The following is a 20014-nucleotide window of genomic DNA, read 5'->3' as shown; positions in this document are numbered from 1 at the left end:
TTAATGTTTATTTCCAAAGATATTAAAAAAAAAAAACATGAAAAATAGAGAAGATCTGCTCGAGTGACTACAGTTTTATGCTAAGCTCAAATGAATCTTATTGCGATGCGTATACGCTTGGTCTTTGGTTGTGTGCAAAGTTATCGTTTTGGATTGAGATTAATCCCCGCCTTAAGGACTTTTAATAAAAAACAATTTGCAGTATATAGTCATTTTATTTCGAATCCGGTTTATGACGTCATATTAGTCGTAGTAGTGATGAGTGTGGTAATGATCGTAGTATGGCGCATACTCGTAGGTGGAGTAGTAGTCCGAGTAGTAGACCGGAGCAGAGTACTCTACTACAGGCGAGGAGTAGGATTCTACTGTGATCGGGTATTCCACTACCAGGGGCTTGGCGGCGGCGAAGGCCAGGAGAGCAGCTACCACCACCTGAAAGAAATTCATTAGATTTTTGCTTAGTGATTTTTATGGTTCCGTAACCAAATGTTTCTTAAACTAACTTCTTCATTACCGACTACCTTATATGGGAACAAATATGAAAACGCGAAAGTTTACATGTATGGATGATTTTTATCAGACACTGTGTTTTACACTAAAGTCTAAACACACTCTAAACATAATATTTTATTCTGGACATATTATACAATATTCCATAAGCTATGTTGATTATTATTTCAAGTGAGTGGATATTCTGCAATCGGCATTTGAATTGAGTGGCAAAAAATAAAATAAAAAGATGTCCTTTCAAATATTATGGAAAGCAACTTTATCATACAATATTTTTTTAATTAAAATTAATTAATTAAAAAAATTTAAATACTTACGAGTTTCAGCATCTTGGAGATCGTATGTATTGAACTGATACAATTTAATGATGGGACATCCTTTTGCTCCCTATTTATATCCTGTGTATACTGTGGACCGGATAGCGGAGGTGTATCCTTATGGAACTTAGTTGGTATGGTGCACACGCGTCAGCCTTCGCGTCACTATGTTGAGGTCAAGGGTACATCATACCATAATGTAGAGCAATAATAACAATTGTAGCACAAAATCTTGGGGAATTAAGATTATTTTGTATATTTTAAAAACAGTTCTTCCACATTATTAATTTTAATATTACCTAGATCAGAGGTTCCAAAACTTATTTTGCCTACTTTGAGAACAAATTATATTTTAGCGCCCCCATTGTTTCAATTTAAAATTCATCCAGATGAAATAAATCACCCCCAAGCCTCTACACAACGCCCCCATTTTTTTCTCGGTCCCACCCGCCCTTTAGACCTTCAGCGCCCACAAGTAGGCGTTATCGCCCACTTTGGGAAAGGCTGAACTAGACCCTAGGTTAGGGAGTCTAGATCCAAGAGGCCTTAAAGTAAGTGTGTGTTCAGTAGTTCCACATTGTGGTGTAAAGTATTTTTGGAAAACATTTTCAACGAAATGAAAAGAAGCTAAGGCTCTGGAATGGGTGTTGTTTTATAACAAGTGTGGCTAACCTGTCTTTCGTGACCAGGCAAAAAATATAAATAATTCGACCAGACTGTACAATGACCAATAAGCTAAACTATGATGTTTAGACTCTTTCGTTAGTAGACAGTAGATCTTAGGCCTAATCAAGTTGGCCACTCCTGCTATAAAACACTGTATTTACGCTAACTTGTGTCTAAACTACAAGGACTGAAGCTAAATCAATCCGTATAAAGATAGCTTGAGATTTGAAATAGTAAATATATCTTCTAGGTAATTATTTTCATAATAATCGGGTATAATAAAATATTAATTAAACATCTTGTAAATCATTTAGTGTATTTTAAACTGTTTGTCATCAACTAGAAGAGAATGTCAAGTGGTATTAATTAATTAAATTAGTACAGAAAGTGCTAAAAATAAAATTACTCGTAAAACACTACTAAAATATATTTAAAAAAAACTAGGCCTTTTCAAATAGTGCATGCCCTAGCTAGAATTTTTAATGCCCAAGTACATACGTACATACTAAGTTTCATAAAAGCTGTAATGATTCTTATCAACATGATAACTAGATAAAAGCAAGCAGACGGCTGTGGTTAGCCAAAAAGTGTTATAAACGAATTGTTCATTCCGGTCATGCGGTGCAAGGATATTACTTCATAGCTCACAGTATCTTGAATATAAAAAGGTCGTGACTGTGATTCGAAGCATCAAACACATTTGTCCTCTCGTGACAAAATCACATACAAAAAAATCAAAATGTTCAAATTAGTAAGTGTTGATTTTAAATACAAGTTTAAAAAGAGTTTACGATTATATTTAAACTTGAGCATATTATAAAGTTACGATTAATAATTACGAATAAAAGATAAATTTAGAATCCTTTTTGTTCTAGGAAGTAAAAGTTAAATGTGGATCAAATATCATGTTGTCTCTCGTTCATGTGTTTAGGAAAACATGCTTCATAGCTTTTTATTAATTATACGTTCATGAGTTCAATTAAAATTATTATCAAGATACCTGAAATTATTGATATTAAGAAAACCAACTTTAATTATTATTTCTTTTCAGTTCCTCCTCGCCTGCGTCTTGGCTGTGGCCGCTGCCAAGCCCGGCATCGTGCCAGTGGCATACACCGCGCCAGTAGCGGCGGCATACACTGCGCCAGTAGCGGCCGCCTACACCGCGCCAGTAGCCTACTCCGCCTATTCCGCCTACACCGCGCCGCTAGCCTACTCCGCCTACACCTACGCTTCACCCTATTCTTACTACCTGCGCCGTTAAAACTGGACGATTGCGAAGAATAATGACAATAAATGATTTAAACTGATACCCAACTTTTTAATTTAAGTATCAATATCATTCACAAGCAAGACTGAAAGTATTAACTAAAGTTACGTTTACCAGGATGGAGAATCGACTATTCAGATTATTCTTCTTTAGGCGAAATTTTACATACTTTATTTTAAAATAGTCCAAAGCAGAAGAAATTATTATTTTTATAAAATATATTTACTAAAGGACTTAATCCAATTATATAAATATGTAATATCCTTTTGTATATGTTAGTAAAAAGTCTATACTCCGTAGCTTTATAATTGCATTATATCTATCTAATAAACGTCATTGTTTACATTATTTTAACACCTAACTTGTATATGCATTCAAACAAAGGGCTCCTCCAAGTGGAAACAACAATTAACGATTTTCTCATAAACAAAGCGTTCATAACGTAGTACGCAGTTTTCAGATGTTATTACTATCAGAATGTATTTATAAGCATAAGTTATATGTGTGTAAGTTATGACGTACTATGGCCGTTATTTGAGGAACGTCGTAGTGTTTAATATTATGTACTACCAGGGACCGGCACTAATTTACTGTCGATTATTTCCAGGCCACACAGTTGGCTACGAGTTTCATAATTTCAATAGCATGTCATACTTTTCCGAAATACGAAACACTACTACGGAAAACTTATGCCCGATTTACATTATCTTAGTGTTTAGGAGAGTATTTTAGTACAACTTGAAATGCAAGTTCTTTACTGCTTCAGCGCGCTGCGATTGAACGTTTACATTTTTTCCAGTATTATTATCTATTTTGTAGTAAAGTATCATTTCGATGCCACAATGAATGCTTACTGTAGTTATGGAACAAATTTTATTCAACTTGAAATTCAAGTAGAATTCCTGTTCTAAAGCAAGTTCCGCTTACATTACATGTTTCAACTAAAGTATATCTTACAGCGCTTTGCTAAACAGTAAGATATTATGTAAATCGGGCCTTTAATACCACGCGCCCTGCGCGTTTTAGGCGGGAGGCGTTAGTCACAAAATTATTAGGGCGAGGCCAAAGCAGCGTAATTTTGTGTGACGTGTGTCTTGAAATTTACATGAAAACATAATATAGTGATTTTACCTTTTTCTAAAGGATTTCAAGCACATACTACCAAAAAATATGGATTTGCACCGAAGTAAATATATCCTGGTTCCGAAGGTGATGTACAGAACTCTTCAATCATATTTTACCCTTTGGGTCGGGAAGCCTAAAATGGGGAAAATCATCTATATTTTTATTATTATGTTGACGCGGACGAAGTCGCGGGCAACAGCTAGTATTATAATATTATTCTAAAGAAATGTTCATGTAGTAACCGATTTAACACAATTTCATTCAATTACACATAGTAGATATACATAATATTTTCAGGCAGGTTGATCAAAAATATTCGGCCAAGTGCGAGTCGGACTCGCGCACGAAGGGTTCCGACTTCCGTACCGTTCCAGACCGAAAATAAGGAAAACATTGTTTTTTTTTGTATGGGAGCCCCACTTAATTATTTATTTTATTTTTATTAATTAAAATTAAAGTACACATAATTTTATGATTGAGGATTTTGTGAAAATCTCAAGTGTTCTATATTATGTTGCCATTATGGATTACGAGCCAAATAGACCAAAAAAATAACGTTTGTTGTATGGGATATTTATTGAAATAATATTATTACTCAATTATTGTAATTGTAGTCTCACTTAGGTTTGTTACACAATGTATTGACGGTTCACGGTCCTAAGCCTCTATTCATGAAAAAAACGAGCATTTAAAAAAAAATGCTGGTTTGCCACTTCATCCACTTACATCTTTTAATTATTTTATTTCTTCCTTTACTCGCAACTAGCCACTATGAATATTAAAAACAAAAGAGCACTTTGGGAGTGCCGACAGAAATAAAAAGGAAACACACAACTAAGAATACATTTTGTACTAGAGAAAGACATAATAATTATTATTACTTCCTCTACTACGCTTCGCCGGCAGTCTACCATTCTCTCTGCCACTGTCAATGCGAATTTAACATTTCTTACCTATCCCAGAATAAATTTAAAACTTCGCCAAAGCCCAAAGCTTTTTACTTTAAAATAATATTTAAAATAAATGTAGCTTTATATGTAAAAGGAGTTTTATTTAAAGCATCTTAATTATCTAGGTGTGAGGTTGTAATGAAGACGTAACATTATACAGTATACTGCATACTACTCCGACAAGCATAATAACGGATAAAATATAATTAGTATTCCGAGCATACGGCACAAGGTTGTGTCTTCATTGACCCAAAGTATAAAACCGTCCTTTGCCCGATAGTTCTCATCATTCAGATTACATTCGCTACAGTACGAACTCCTAATCAAAACAAAATGTTCAAATTGGTAAGTTTATAATATTATGATTATATTGATTGTACATACCTCTGCCTGTGCCTCTGCATACATTATAGGCTCTAAAGCTTTTTAATGTAGTTTTAACTTAAATCTTTTTAACCCCTGACGAAACCCCTCTTTTTTCGTCAGGGGTTAAAAAGGCTTAAGTTAAAATGTTATAAAATTGACGTGTTTTAGATACTACGGTGCCGAGTATCCAAACAGGTGGACTGATTTTGATCTAGTTTTTTTTTGTTTCAATCCTACCATCATCGAGACTATTCTCAGCAATAGTTCATCAACATCAGCTGCCTCACGGCTGAAAAAATTGATTAATTTAGTTCATGAAAAGTTGTCAGTAACTTTAAATGTCAGTATAGGTGTCGATTCGATATTTTGATTACTGATTTATTTCACTAAGTACAATTTAGAATCGAGGATTGTTGGTCTTAATCGAAGATTTTATTATTTAAATTTAATATGTTTTTTCTCCTTTTAGTTCCTCCTCGCCTGCTTCCTGGCTGTGGCCGCCGCCAAGCCCGGCATCGTGCCAGTGGCATACACCGCGCCAGTAGCGGCGGCATACACTGCGCCAGTAGCGGCCGCCTACACCGCGCCAGTAGCCTACTCCGCCTACTCTGCCTACACCGCGCCGCTAGCCTACTCCGCCTACACCTACGCTTCTCCGTACTCCTTCTACCTCCGCCGTTGATTACTCTATGACCAAAGCCAAATAAAAGTTTATTTACATTAAGTTCCAAGTGGTTGTCTTATTTATTCTAAACGCTTTTACGTTTGCTTTTGGAAGCAAGAAATTTGAAAACAAAATAATAAATATGAAGTAACTTTTGTGTTTCCGCTAATTTTCATATTACGTCAGTTCGCATAACATAATAACATTATTTCCTTGAAATTCATGTATGAGAGAAACACTTTTTATAACGTTAGTGCAGTAAGCTTAACTTTGCTTACCTGCCAGTTACTGCATAAGTTAAACTTTAACTTTTAGTTCAATTTTACTTCTAATAAATTACCTTTTGATAGACAAGGCTAAGGTAATAAGAAACTAAATTTAATCCAGTCTCTTCAAAGCTACTATGTCGGATCCATTACATTTATTACCTAGCTGTTGCCCGCGAATGCGTCCGCGTCAACAGAATATAACGAGTGGGTTGCACCACATGCGTAAGGGCCAGGCCACAACACTGGGTTGCGGCGTCGTATCGTATTTTTGCGTTATAATACGATGCGTTGTCACAACGCAAAAATGTCATCAGAAATCTCGCTGTCGCGTTGCAAATTTCCACGATACGACGCCGCAACGCACTGTTGTGGCCTGGCCCTAGAAGCCAGTCCACGATGTTGCGTCTACGCAGCGCGGCCGTTGACGCATAGCCGGCCACACGGGCGCTGCGTCATCGCAGCGTTATTACGAAGCAGTCTTAACGTCAACACCCCCTCCCGCTTCGTCTTGGGGGCTGCTGCTGCAGCTGTCCGTCATATTGTGTGCGTTGCGCGCTGCTGTCACAACGCAGCGCGCCGTGTGAACACCTTGTTTATTTGTATGTAAAACAACGCAACAAATAAAAATGTCCAAGTGACATTTGTAAAAGTTGAAGTTAATGGGGTTAAGAGTAAAAAAAATCGGACAAGTGTGAGTTGGACTCGCGCACGAAGGGTTCCGTACCACAGTAGAGCAAAAATAGGCTGAGAACTGTGTTTTTTTGAATGGGATTTAATTAATTATTTATTTTATTTTTATCATTAAAGTACAAATACATTTGAGTATTTCGTGAATATTTCAAGTGCGTATGTGTAGCCGTTATTTGTATGGAGCAAAAAATTGCAAAAAAAAATCACGTTTGTGTATTGGGATAAAATAAATTAAATATTTAATTTATCATAATATTAATACGCAAATGAAAAACTTTGTAACCCTTTTTACGAAAAATGGGGATATGTAAGTGCATGAAATTTTGCACAGTTATAGTTTAAAGGGTGAAGGAGTGCATCGAACTCATATTATTTCGAAATTATGCTTTGTTCATACATTTTTTTAACAAATAAAACATTACACACACACTACAACACACCTACATGAGAAATGATAGATTTTTTAGTGACAAGCCTATACATACGAATTGTACTCTTTTATTTATGGTTGAAGTCTGTTGACAACAAGTTGATAAATTGAAAATGGATTATAGTTTTTTTTATTGAATCTAAAATACTATTAGACATGCTACACGGCCAGTCTGAGATCAGCTGAGTCCCAGAAACAAGAGTTGAAAAAAAATGATAAAGTCAATATTTTTTACAAAATATAGGTAGTAGTCGTTGTAGTATATTATGTCGTTGAAACTAAGGTCGAATTTCGACCATTGGGCGATCTCTAGTCATAATAGATCACACACACAGAATACACACAATCTGTGAAAATTTCAGAAGTCTAGCTATAGCGGTTCTTGAGTTACAGCCTGGAGACACACAGATAGACAGACAGACAAACGGACAGACATCGAAGACTTAGTAATTAGTAATAGAGTCCAGTTTTTACCCTTTGGGTACGGATCCCTAAAAATGAATCCTACTAATATTATAAAGGCAAAAGTTTGTTTGGATGTATGGATGTATAGATGTATGGATGTGTGGATGTGTGGATGTATGGATGTTTGTTACTCTTTCACGCAAAAACTACTGAACGGATTTTAATAAAACTTTACAATAATATAGCTCATGCATCAGAATAACACATAGGCTACCATTTTAACCGACTTTCAAAATGGGGGAGGTGTTATGTTCGTTTTCGTATGTTCAACGATTACTCCGCCGTTTGTTAACCGATTTTCAAAATTTTTCTTTTGGTATATAGGGTATCATCCCAATTTGGTATTATATTCACAAAAGTGGTGATCTGATGAAGGATCCATAAGTAATCGAGGGAACTCCTCAAAATTTATAGGGAAACATGTGGTGACTTCGGTTTCGTGAGAAGTATTCTAAGCATATGCTACAAACAAGTAAGATTTTGCACCGTGGTTCGGAAGGTGCTGAGAGAACTCCTGATTCTTTATAGATACAAGTGTGGGAGTTTCGGCGTTGTTTTAAGAACGGAAAGCATATTATGCTACTATGCAAATTACATTCATCATCATCATCATCACTACCATAATATTATACCATGCATCGTCCCATGATTATGAGCCTTTTCATAGTCTTTTAGATCGAGGCTCGATTTTGTCAAGCGATAATTTAAAAAAATCTATACCGTACTTAATATTATAAACCTGAAGAGTATGTTTGCTTGAATGCGCTAATCTCAGAAACTACAGGCCCGATTTAAAAACTTATTTCAGTGTTAGATATCTAAAGGTAAAAACGGGGAAAATATTATAAAGGGTTTATCTCACGAACTACTGGAGCAATTTTTATAGCAATATTTGGCACTTATATAGAGTAGACCACGTGAAAGGAGTATTTATAGCCATTTTTATTCGAAAATGTACGGTTTCTGTGAAATTCCTAATTTACGCGGGCGAAGCCGCGCGGGAAATCTAGTAGGAATTTAATGTAGAGTTATAGAATTTTATCCCGACAAAAAGTACGTACGTCCTTTCAGTAGGTAGTATACATATTATAAAGTAGTATGTTTGAATGAATAATCAGTCAAGTGCGAGTCGGACTCGCGCACGATGGGTTCCGTCCCGTTATAGAGCGGAAGTTGGAAAAAATGTGTTTTTGTTTTTTTCTTAAACATTTATTTAATTTGAATTTTATTATTAGTTATGAAAATACAAATATAATTAAGAATTTTCTGAGTATTTCAAGTGCCTACCTTTAGCCATTATTGATCACGAGCAAAAAAGGCCAAAAAAATCAAATTTGTTGTAAGCCCTACTGTACTTTAGTATTAATTTTTGTTATAGCGGCAACAGAAATACACAATCTGTAAAAATTCCAGAAGTCTATCTATAGCTATTGTTAAGATACAGCCTGAATACAGACAGACAAACAAACGGACAGACAACGAAGTCTCAGTAATAGGGTCCCGTTTTTACCCTTTGGGTACGGAACCCTAAAAAAGCTTTACATATTTATGACACATTCACTTTTCTTTGAAATGATAACCGCTCATTGCGTCATTGTCGCGTACCTGTATCTATATAGGGTACATAGACGTAGCCACTAGCCGTTTCTAAGAAATGCGGCTAAGAACCTTTAAAGTTTAAATAATTAAAAAATAAATAAGTGCCAACTAAATTAAATAATATGACAACGATTAAAACCTTAAAATATTTTAACTCTTTCATAAATTAAATGAAGCAGTTGTGTATAATCCCACAAAAAAATTACGTATTGAGATAATATGAATGCAGTCATGTTATTTGGATCATTTAGAACAATACTGCTTTAATAACTTAACACCAAATTTTTCGTGGGTTAATACATTAAATTTGTGTATTAAAAATTATTATATTAGAAAAATTTATTAGAAAAATTGGTCCCTAATCATTTAATGCTTAACGACCAATTTATTCCTCAATTAGACAAACGTTGCAGAAGGTATAAGACATTTCATAAATTCATAATGCCATTTTCGGACAAAGAAAATATGTAGATACCATACATTCCTTATTGGCAAATACAAAAATGTTCATCCTGGTTTTTAACATAATATTATAACCTTAAAAATTTATTACATCTGACACTAAGCTTAACAGTTAACACACAGACGTACTCACATTTTCTGACCTATAAATTATGTTATTAAATCAAATTAAAAATAAAATTTGTGCTTAAAGTTAAAATTTGCATTTAAAAATTTTAAAGACAACTATTATAGTTTTGTGCATATTTTGCAGCTGTGCGTTAAAAAACTACATCTTCAGGAAAATTGCCTATTAAAATTAGTACTTATTCAACTATTTTAAAAGCAGATCATGTGTAAATTACATATTTTATATTTTTCTAGACATTGAATTTTTTAGACCATCTTGGTATTTTTATGATATCGATTAATCGAGTAAATCGAGTTAACGTAGTCCTCTGATTCCTCCTTCAAAATAGAGCATAACTATTTTTTTAGTATAATAATATCTTCAGGAAGAGTGAGTTTATGCCTCTATGTTTTTATTTTATCTTAAAGATCTTTCAAATTTGTTTTATGGTCGGTGGATACGGGGGAGTACGGGGCAGTCATATTTGCTTTGCGATTTTTGAAGGGTCATATTTTTTATTTATTAGTAAATTTAGAAAAATCGAACGTAGAGGCATAACTTTACCAGATCCCAATATTGTATAAAAAAATCACTTGTCTAGATACATTGTCCAGGGAGCAAATTGGGGAATACGTTTGTATAGAAAAACAGTGTTAGCGTTTCCTCTTAACATAATAATTTTTATTTATATGTAGATGTTTTACACATACACACACATTGTCCGAATTCTGATCAGAAACATTTGAATTCCGCCAGATCGCCACCCCGCACACTATCCGAAAAATCCTTCCGGCGAGTTCGAGCTCACTCGGCTCAATACAAAATGTAAGAGACAGCGCGGATGTTCAGTACGTTGTACGACATTTCTGTTTCTGATCAGAAATGTCGTACAATGTGCGGCCGGGCTTATCATTAGACAGACAAGGTGTGACGACGCAAGCATTCACAAAGCTAGGCTTTTAGCTAGTTATAATCAAAATCGACCCTGAAATACGTCGTACCAAATTCTTTGACCTTCACCCTGTCAATCCTAACATCAAATTCAGTTTAAGGATAATCGATTTAAAATCTCCTAGTAATTAAAGCAACATCAGATTCAGTATTCAAAGCATGCGACACACGATTGTTTCTTCATTGGCCCGAAAGTATAAAGAGACACAGTAAGGAGTATTTGGCATCACTCAAAGCATTGCGGCCACTGCCTTTGTTACAAACAAAACATCAAATTCCACCATGTTCAAATTAGTAAGTTTTGTATACGTAGAAAATAACTATATACAGGGTGTAACAAAAATAAGTGATAATACTTTAGGGTGTGTACGTGTTCCTTGTAGAGAGTTCACTGTGAAAGTAGCAGCGCTGAAAGAACAAAAAATTTTTTCACTTTTGTATGGGGAAACTCGTGACGTTCGGGACCTTGCCCATACAAAGTGAAAAAACTTTTCGTTGCTACTTTCACAGTGAGCTCTCTACAAGGAACACGTACACACCCTAAAGTATTATCACTTATTTTTGTGACACACTGTACGTAATTAAAGATATGTTATAAATTTTAAAATATAAAAAGAGTTAAGTATAACAACAAAAGAAATTTGCATTTTTTGCAAAAATTTTCAACTATCAAAGCTTTGAAAAAGCATGTGAAAAGAGTGTTACTACACTTGATCTCTTGCCAGTCATATTGGTTTTCCATTCCACTAAGTTTCGAAAGTACAGAGAGTAAAGTGTGCTACAGTGTATAACGCACACTGCATACACTTAGGCAATATAAAAATAAAAATAAAACTGTGTGCCGTTGCTGAAATCAGCTTTGGCAGCATACAATAGAGGTTATATTATTAAGATTTTTTGTTCTTTCAGTTACTCCTCGCCTGCTTCTTGGGTGTGGCTGCCGCCAAGCCCGGCATCGTGCCAGTGGCATACACCGCGCCAGTAGCGGCGGCATACACTGCGCCAGTAGCGGCCGCCTACACCGCGCCAGTAGCCTACTCCGCCTATTCCGCCTACACCGCGCCGCTAGCCTACTCCGCCTACACCTACGCTTCACCCTACTCGTACTACCTGCGCCGTTAAAACTGACTGAGAAACTAATAAAAAGAAATTCATGATCTATTCTCGGTATTTTTCTTTACATACTCCTTTTAAAAAACTCTGAGCCTTCACGTTTCAGTTGACATTGACTTTGTTAATGCTATATCGTCCAAAAAAAGTAGTTTTTCGGATGACTTACTACTTACTACTCATTATTTTCACATAATATTACAATACTTAAACGTGGTTTGACTTAAAAACCTTTAGTTTATTTTATATTTAATTTTAGGCTTTTCAACCACACCAAACAAAGCCACACCACACCACAGCCAAAACAAAATATGACGGCTGTTGGCGAATCCGGAAGAATGCCGAAATTGAAGAACTGGTGGCCCAACCCAATATAATCGGAGAAACAAAGGCTCACCGAGTCCGTTGGCTGGGCCACGTGGAAAGAATGGGAGAGGATCGCGGGGTAAAAAGAGCGTATAAGGGCCTGATTCTTTATAGATACAAGTGTGGGAGTTTCGGCGTTGTTTTAAGAATGGAAAGCATATTATGCTACTATGCAAATTACATTCTTCATTATCATCATCATCACTACCATAATATTATACCATGCATCGTCCCATGATTATGAGCCTTTTCATAGTCTTTTATCTATACCGTACTTAATATTATAAACCTGAAGAGTATGTTTGCTTGAATGCGCTAATCTCAGAAACTACAGGCCCGATTTAAAAACTTATTTCAGTGTTAGATATCTAAAGGTAAAAACGGGGAAAATATTAGAAAGGGTTTATCTCACGAACTACTGGAGCAATTTTTATGGCAATATTTGGCACATATATAGAGTAGACCACGTGAAAGGAGTATTTATAGCTATTTTTATTCGAAAATGTACGGTTTCTGTGAAATTCCTAATTTACGCGGGCGAAGCCGCGCGGGACATCTAGTAGGAATTTAATGTAGAGTTATAGAATTTTATCCCGACAAAAAGTACGTACGTCCTTTCAGTAGTATACATATTATAAAGTAGTATGTTTGAATGAATAATCAGTCAAGTGCGAGTCGGACTCGCGCACGATGGGTTCCGTCCCGTTATAGAGCGGAAGTTGGAAAAAATGTGTTTTTGTTTTTTTCTAAAACATTTATTTAATTTGAATTTAATTATTAATTATGAAAATACAAATATAATTAAGAATTCTCTGAGTATTTCAAGTGCCTACCTTTAGCCATTATTGATCACGAGCAAAAAAGGCCAAAAAAATCAAATTTGTTGTACTGTACTTTAGTATTAATTTTTGTTATAGCGGCAACAGAAATACACAATCTGTGAAAATTCCAGAAGTCTATCTATAGCTATTGTTAAGATACAGCCTGGATACAGACAGACAAACAAACGGACAGACAACGAAGTCTCAGTAATAGGATCCCGTTTTTACCCTTTGGGTACGGAACCCTAAAAAAGCTTTACATATTTATGACACATTCACTTTTCTTTGAAATGATAACCGCTCATTGCGTCATTGTCGCGTACCTGTATCTATATAGGGTACATAGACGTAGCCACTAGCCGTTTCTAAGAAATGCGGCTAAGAACCTTTAAAGTTTAAATACTTAAAAAATAAATAAGTGCCAACTAAATTAAATAATATGAAAACGATTAAAACCTTAAAATATTTTAACTCTTTCATAAATTAAATGAAGCAGTTGTGTATAATCCCACAAAAAAATTACGTATTGAGATAATATGAATGCAGTCATGTTATTTGGATCATTTAGAACAATACTGCTTTAATAACTTAACACCAAATTATTTTAGAAATTATATTAGAAAAATTTATTAGAAAAATTGGTCCCTAATCATTTAATGCTTAACGACCAATTTATTCCTCAATTAGACAAACGTTGCAGAAGGTATTAGACATTTCATAAATTCATAATGCCATTTTCGGACAAAGAAAATATGTAGATACCATACATTCCTTATTGGCAAATACAAAAATGTTCATCCTGGTTTTTAACATAATATTATAACCTTAAAAATTTATTACATCTGACACTAAGCTTAACAGTTAACACACAGACGTACTCACATTTTCTGACCTATAAATTATGTTATTATATCAAATTAAAAATAAAATTTGTGCTTTAAGTTAAAATTTGCATTTAAAAATTTTAAAGACAACTATTATAGTTTTGTGCATATTTTGCAGCTGTGCGTTAAAAAACTACATCTTCAGGAAAATTGCCTATTAAAATTAGTACTTATTCAACTATTTTAAAAGCAGATCATGTGTAAATTACATATTTTATATTTTTTTAGACATTGAATTTTTTAGACCATCTTGGTATTTTTATGATATCGATTAATCGAGTAAATCGAGTTAACGTAGTCCTCTGATTCCTCCTTCAAAATAGAGCATAACTAATTTTTTTTAATAATATCTTCAGGAAGAGTGAGTTTATGCCTCTATGTTTTTATTTTATCTTAAAGATCTTTCAAATTTGTTTTTTGGTCGGTGGATACGGGGGAGTACGGGGCAGTCATATTTGCTTTGCGATTTTTGAAGGGTCATATTTTTTATTTATTAGTAAATTTAGAAAAATCGAACGTAGAGGCATAACTTTACCAGATCCCAATATTGTATAAAAAAATCACTTGTCTAGATACATTGTCCAGGGAGCAAATTGGGGAATACGTTTGTATAGAAAAACAGTGTTAGCGTTTCCTCTTAACATAATAATTTTTATTTATATGTAGATGTTTTACACACACACACACATTGTCCGAATTCTGATCAGAAACATTTGAATTCCGCCAGATCGCCACCCCGCACACTATCCGAAAAATCCTTCCAGCGAGTTCGAGCTCACTCGGCTCAATACAAAATGTAAGAGACAGCGCGGATGTTCAGTACGTTGTACGACATTTCTGTTTCTGATCAGAAATGTCGTACAATGTGCGGCCGGGCTTATCATTAGACAGACAAGGTGTGACGACGCAAGCATTCACAAAGCTAGGCTTTTAGCTAGTTATAATCAAAATCGACCCTGAAATACGTCGTACCAAATTCTTTGACCTTCACCCTGTCAATCCTAACATCAAATTCAGTTTAAGGATAATCGATTTAAAATCTCCTAGTAATTAAAGCAACATCAGATTCAGTATTCAAAGCATGCGACACACGATTGTTTCTTCATTGGCCCGAAAGTATAAAGAGACACAGTAAGGAGTATTTGGCATCACTCAACGCATTGCGGCCACTGCCTTTGTTACAAACAAAACATCAAATTCCACCATGTTCAAATTGGTAAGTTTTGTATACGTAGAAAATAACTATATACAGGGTGTAACAAAAATAAGTGATAATACTTTAGGGTGTGTACGTGTTCCTTGCAGAGAGTTCACTGTGAAAGTAGCAGCGCTGAAAAAACAAAAATTTTTTTCACTTTTGTATGGGGAAACTCGTGACGTTCGGGACCTTGCCCATACAAAAGTGAAAAAACTTTTCGATTTTCAGAGCTGCTACTTTCACAGTGAGCTCTCTACAAGGAACACGTACACACCCTAAAGTATTATCACTTATTTTTGTGACACAGTGTATGTAATTAAAGATATGTTATAAATTTTAAAATATAAAAAGAGTTAAGTATAACAACAAAAGAAATTTGCATTGTAATCAATTATTCAAGTCCTAATGGATCCTAATAATTTTTCAAGTCTTGACTTGAAAAATTTTCAACTATCAAAGCTTTGAAAAAGCATGTGAAAAGAGTGTTACTACACTTGATCTCTTGCCAGTCATATTGGTTTTCTATTCCCATAAGTTTCGAAAGTACAGAGAGTAAAGTGTGCTACAGTGTATAACGCACACTGCATATACTTAGGCAATATAAAAATAAAAATAAAACTGTGTGCCGTTGCTGAAATCAGCTTTGGCAGCATACAATAGAGGTTAATTATTATTAAGATTTTTTGTTCTTTCAGTTACTCCTCGCCTGCTTCTTGGGTGTGGCCGCCGCCAAGCCCGGCATCGTGCCAGTGGCATACACCGCGCCAGTAGCGGCGGCATACACTGCGCCAGTAGCGGCCGCCTACACCGCGCCAGTAGCCTACTCCGCCTATTCCGCCTACACCGCGCCGCTAGCCTACTCCGCCTACACCTACGCTTCTCCCTACTCGTACTACCTGCGCCGTTAAAACTGACTGAGAAACTAATAAAAAGAAATTCATGATCTATTCTCGGTATTTTTATTTACATACTCCTTTTAAAACAACTCTGAGCCTTCACGTTTCAGTTGACATTGACTTTGTTAATGCTATATCGTCCAAAAAAAGTAGTTTTTCGGATGACTTACTACTTACTACTCATTATTTTCACTTAATATTACAATACTTAAACGTGGTTTGACTTAAAAACCTTTAGTTTATTTTATATTTCATTTTAGGCTTTGCAACCACACCAAACAAAGCCACACCACACCACAGCCAAAACAAAATATGACGGCTGTTGGCGTATCCGGAAGAATGCCGAAATTGAAGAACTGGTGGCCCAACCCAATATAATCGGAGAAACAAAGGCTCACCGACTCCGTTGGCTGCAATGATATTCTATGTTACTAACGTAACGTATTACGTACGTACGTATTTTAGAAACTCATTGGTTGGCTGGGCCACGTGGAAAGAATGGGAGAGGATCGCGGGGTAAAAAGAGCGTATAAGGGCCGTCCAACAGGCCGTCGTCCTGTTGGACGCCCCAGGTATCGCTGGAGAGATGCTGTTGAAGCTGACCTGCGTGACCTTCAAGTCAGTAACTGGCAGGAGGTAGCGCAGGACAGGGCTCAATCGCTGAGCCAGCGGAGTTAGTTAGTTAGTTAGTTCTTTTCAACCACACACCACAAGAATAGTCAAGCAGTAATTATTATTAAAATATTTGTAATGATTCGGCATAAAACTTTAAACGGGGCAATTACAATAATATATTCTCTTAAAATAAAATTTATTCATCACTACTTCAAAATTTTGATCGAAATCATCACAACAATCAATTCAAGAAAACCTAATTATTTTAATTAGAACTAGTGGAAATTTTCGTCCTTTATTTTCTAAAGAATCAAAAAATACCGAATTACATATTCACGAGCATTTATTTTATTGTTCATAAATATAATGAAAAAGCAAAATACCTGCGTCAAGGCTACACTTAATATTATGTCAGCCCCAGGCGTCCGGTCCTGACACGTCTTGATACTTTAACTCCATCTCTGTGTCGTGTTTACTCTGTTCACCCTGGAACTTTCAATTCTTGTATCGGACAACACAACTGATAGTTTCTTATACAACTTACAGTTCAATGAACTCACGCTTTATTTACTTTGATATTTTTAAAGGTATATATATGGTGAAAGAATCTCGTTTTCCATGAAAACTCTTAAACGGTTTGATATTATTTCTTCTCCATACCCTCTTCATGCTCAAACCACTGAACAGATTTTCCTGGAAATGGATATACTTTGAGTCCCGAAAAAGTGTACGTTTCCCGCACGAGAAACGAGTTTTTGGCGTAACAGATTAGCGGGCGGCATTTATAATATTAGTTTATAATATTAGGATGGTTTCAGCTTACAGTTCAATAAACTCATGCTTTATTTATTTTAGTATAAAGAGGAACGATCTCTATACATCTGTAAAGGATCAGACAGCGTTTTCCATGAAAACTCCTAAGCGGTTTGATTTTATTCTCAATAACCAGCAAAACTGAAATATAATGAGACCTCAACCCTACCGTCATAATATTGTTGTGTAAAAATACCTTACTTCCGCATTGAAAATGTGGGAGCTCCAACATTTGATATTGAATTTACATAATATATTCGTATTATATCGGCTGATAAGGACTTTTCGTATCACAATATCTTATAGCCTACGCGGTGTCAACGCACTCATCTGCCAATTCCAGACTAGAAGATCGACTTGTCCATCGTAATTGTCTGGACTATTTCTATATTCATTCATAAAAAATAATTTAGAATAATTTGGAAAAGATGAAAAAGACATTAAAAATGATCCATTTTAATGAGTTGTTTTGAAACATTTTATTGGCGCCAATATTTTACCTCGTAGTAAAAATATAGAGTTTGTAATTTACTCGATTTTGTATCTAGTGATGTAAAAAGTAAGAAGTCCGTATGTAAATATTATATTTAGATTATCATTTAATTACAAACAATTATTATCCTTTGAGTGAATGTGCTTTTGTCGCCTATTTCAAGGTAAACTCGCTGCAGCGCGAACAACGTCGCTACTTCTCATAGGCCTAAGGTTCAAATTGTTGCTCTATTTCATATTCGTCGCCTACTACCCTTGTATCTATTTTCTTTCCGAGTATGATGACCGACCAACGCCTTATTGCATAGTACCTGACGTCACAAAGGCATCTAGAAACTAATCTAATCCGTATAAAAGCCCTACGATTCTGATTCGACAGCAGTTGCAGTACACAGCACAGACCACAATGTTCAAGCTGGTGGTGTTGTCTCTAGCGTTCGCCGTCGCAGCGGCCGATCCCAGCGTGCTGGGTCTCGGCGGGCTCGGGCTGGCCGGCCTGGGCTGGGGCGGGCTCGCGGCCCCCCTGGTGACGGGCGGAGTGATCGCGCCCGCTGTCGCCCCCATCGTGGCCGCCCCCAACTACCGCGGACCCCTCTCCCTGGCGCCCGGCCAGCCCGCCAACATCCTGGCCGCCGACGGCAGGCCCCTGGACACCCTGAGCGTGAACCTGGACCGCGCCGCCCACCTGACCGCCCGCGCCGTCGACGGCGGCGTCCACCTGCTGAAGAAGAGGTCCATCGTCGGCGCTCCCCTTATCGGCGCCCCCATCGCGCCCATCGCCCCCATCGGGGTGCCCGGCCTCCTTGGTGGCCGTCTGATCGCCTCTGGTCCCGTCGGTATTGCCGGTATCCCGGCCGGTGTTCACCTGCTGAAGAAGAGGTCCGTCATCGGTGCCCCACTCATCGGCGCCCCCATCGGTGTACCCGGAGTACTCTCGGGCCGCTTAATCGCCCCTGGCCCCATCGGCATCGCAGCCCCGGGGCTCGTCGCCCCCGCTGGTCTAGGCTGGGGTCACGGATTAGTAGGATAAATCTAATCATCTATCTCATCGATTAATTAAATAGCTCAAAGACCAGGCAATAAAAGAGAGAGTTACCAACACAATTTCGTATACTTTGCATACCTTATAACTCCATAATACGACTAATAAGTAAGCAGGTACATCTAAATGAAATTTTGGTCGGTACTATTACTACTCTTAAGGGTCTATTACACAGAGAGCGGTCACGCGGTCAAGGGTAAACCCTTGCATGTGCAGTCAGTTTTTAGTTCATATTGATGTTGCTACGTTTTAACCCAAAGCTTTTTGAGTTGGACCAAATTCCATTCTATTCAAATTCAATTCCGATCTAAGCAGGCGATGCTGAAAATCCTTCTAATATTATTTAAGACCGATTCAATTTCTTTATAAAATAATATATCGTCAAATTCTCCCAAAAAATTAGGATGACAAAATTGCGTCCTCCTTAGGAATTCTTCCAATTACCGCATAAATTGTAGCAAGGTTAAAACACGGGAGCACAATAAAAAATGAAATAAGAACAATAAACACAGAAATGGTCCATAAACTGTTGCCAAAAAGTCATAATGTACGCATTATCACATAAGGCTCGGTACACATTTTGTACCATTTTGGTTTTTATCTGCAACGAGGTGACAGGTGTTTATTAGGATTTTTAGTACCTAGCTGTCAACATTAGTCTTAAAATTGACCAATGATGGCTCAATGTATCTTCTGTGACACAAGGTACCTGCGCTAATAAGACTGTATGAACATAACAAAGCTCTAACATTGCAAGTGGCACTTATTATTACCAATGTGTTAATTGTAATGATATTAGTATAAGTACAATATTTTTGAAGTCTGTCGCTATATCTATAATATAAAAATGAGTCGCTGAATGTGTTGCTAAGCGCAAACTCGAGAACGGCTGAACGGATTGGGCTAATTTTAGTCTTAAAATATTCGTAGAAGT

General features: G+C 36.4%; 5 protein-coding genes and 1 long non-coding RNA gene across 6 annotated transcripts; 5 read left to right on the top strand and 1 right to left on the bottom strand.

Moving 5' to 3' along the window:
- Positions 1 to 195: 195 nt before the first annotated feature.
- On the bottom strand, positions 196 to 931 carry LOC121739243. Its single transcript, XR_006037415.1, has 2 exons — positions 828 to 931; positions 196 to 432 (listed from the first exon to the last, which is right to left on the bottom strand). It is a non-coding gene; the product is annotated as an uncharacterized LOC121739243 (long non-coding RNA).
- A 1270-nt stretch (positions 932 to 2201) lies between these two features.
- On the top strand, positions 2202 to 2757 carry LOC121739232 (pupal cuticle protein C1B-like). The gene is made up of 2 exons (XM_042131584.1): positions 2202 to 2244; positions 2545 to 2757. The coding sequence occupies exons 1-2, from the start codon at positions 2233 to 2235 to the stop codon at positions 2755 to 2757; spliced, it is 225 nt and encodes a 74-aa protein (XP_041987518.1). The 5' UTR covers positions 2202 to 2232.
- A 2385-nt stretch (positions 2758 to 5142) lies between these two features.
- On the top strand, positions 5143 to 5922 carry LOC121739231 (pupal cuticle protein C1B-like). The gene is made up of 2 exons (XM_042131583.1): positions 5143 to 5183; positions 5674 to 5922. Exons 1-2 carry the CDS (start codon positions 5172 to 5174, stop codon positions 5884 to 5886), a joined length of 225 nt encoding a protein of 74 aa, XP_041987517.1. The 5' UTR covers positions 5143 to 5171; the 3' UTR covers positions 5887 to 5922.
- A 5203-nt stretch (positions 5923 to 11125) lies between these two features.
- On the top strand, positions 11126 to 11966 carry LOC121739234 (pupal cuticle protein C1B-like). The gene is made up of 2 exons (XM_042131586.1): positions 11126 to 11137; positions 11753 to 11966. Exons 1-2 carry the CDS (start codon positions 11126 to 11128, stop codon positions 11963 to 11965), a joined length of 225 nt encoding a protein of 74 aa, XP_041987520.1. The 3' UTR covers position 11966.
- A 3155-nt stretch (positions 11967 to 15121) lies between these two features.
- LOC121739233 (pupal cuticle protein C1B-like) lies at positions 15122 to 16130 on the top strand. Its single transcript, XM_042131585.1, has 2 exons — positions 15122 to 15240; positions 15918 to 16130. The coding sequence occupies exons 1-2, from the start codon at positions 15229 to 15231 to the stop codon at positions 16128 to 16130; spliced, it is 225 nt and encodes a 74-aa protein (XP_041987519.1). The 5' UTR covers positions 15122 to 15228.
- Positions 16131 to 18432: 2302 nt separating this feature from the next.
- Positions 18433 to 19139, top strand: LOC121739229 (elastin-like). Its single transcript, XM_042131580.1, has one exon. The coding sequence runs from the start codon at positions 18445 to 18447 to the stop codon at positions 19066 to 19068; it is 624 nt and encodes a 207-aa protein (XP_041987514.1). The 5' UTR covers positions 18433 to 18444; the 3' UTR covers positions 19069 to 19139.
- Positions 19140 to 20014: the final 875 nt, after the last annotated feature.

Source organism: Aricia agestis, chromosome Z (genome assembly GCF_905147365.1).
Source record: "Aricia agestis chromosome Z, ilAriAges1.1, whole genome shotgun sequence".
NCBI classification, from domain to species: Eukaryota; Metazoa; Arthropoda; class Insecta; order Lepidoptera; family Lycaenidae; genus Aricia; species Aricia agestis.
This window is presented reverse-complemented; position numbering and strand designations above follow the sequence as displayed.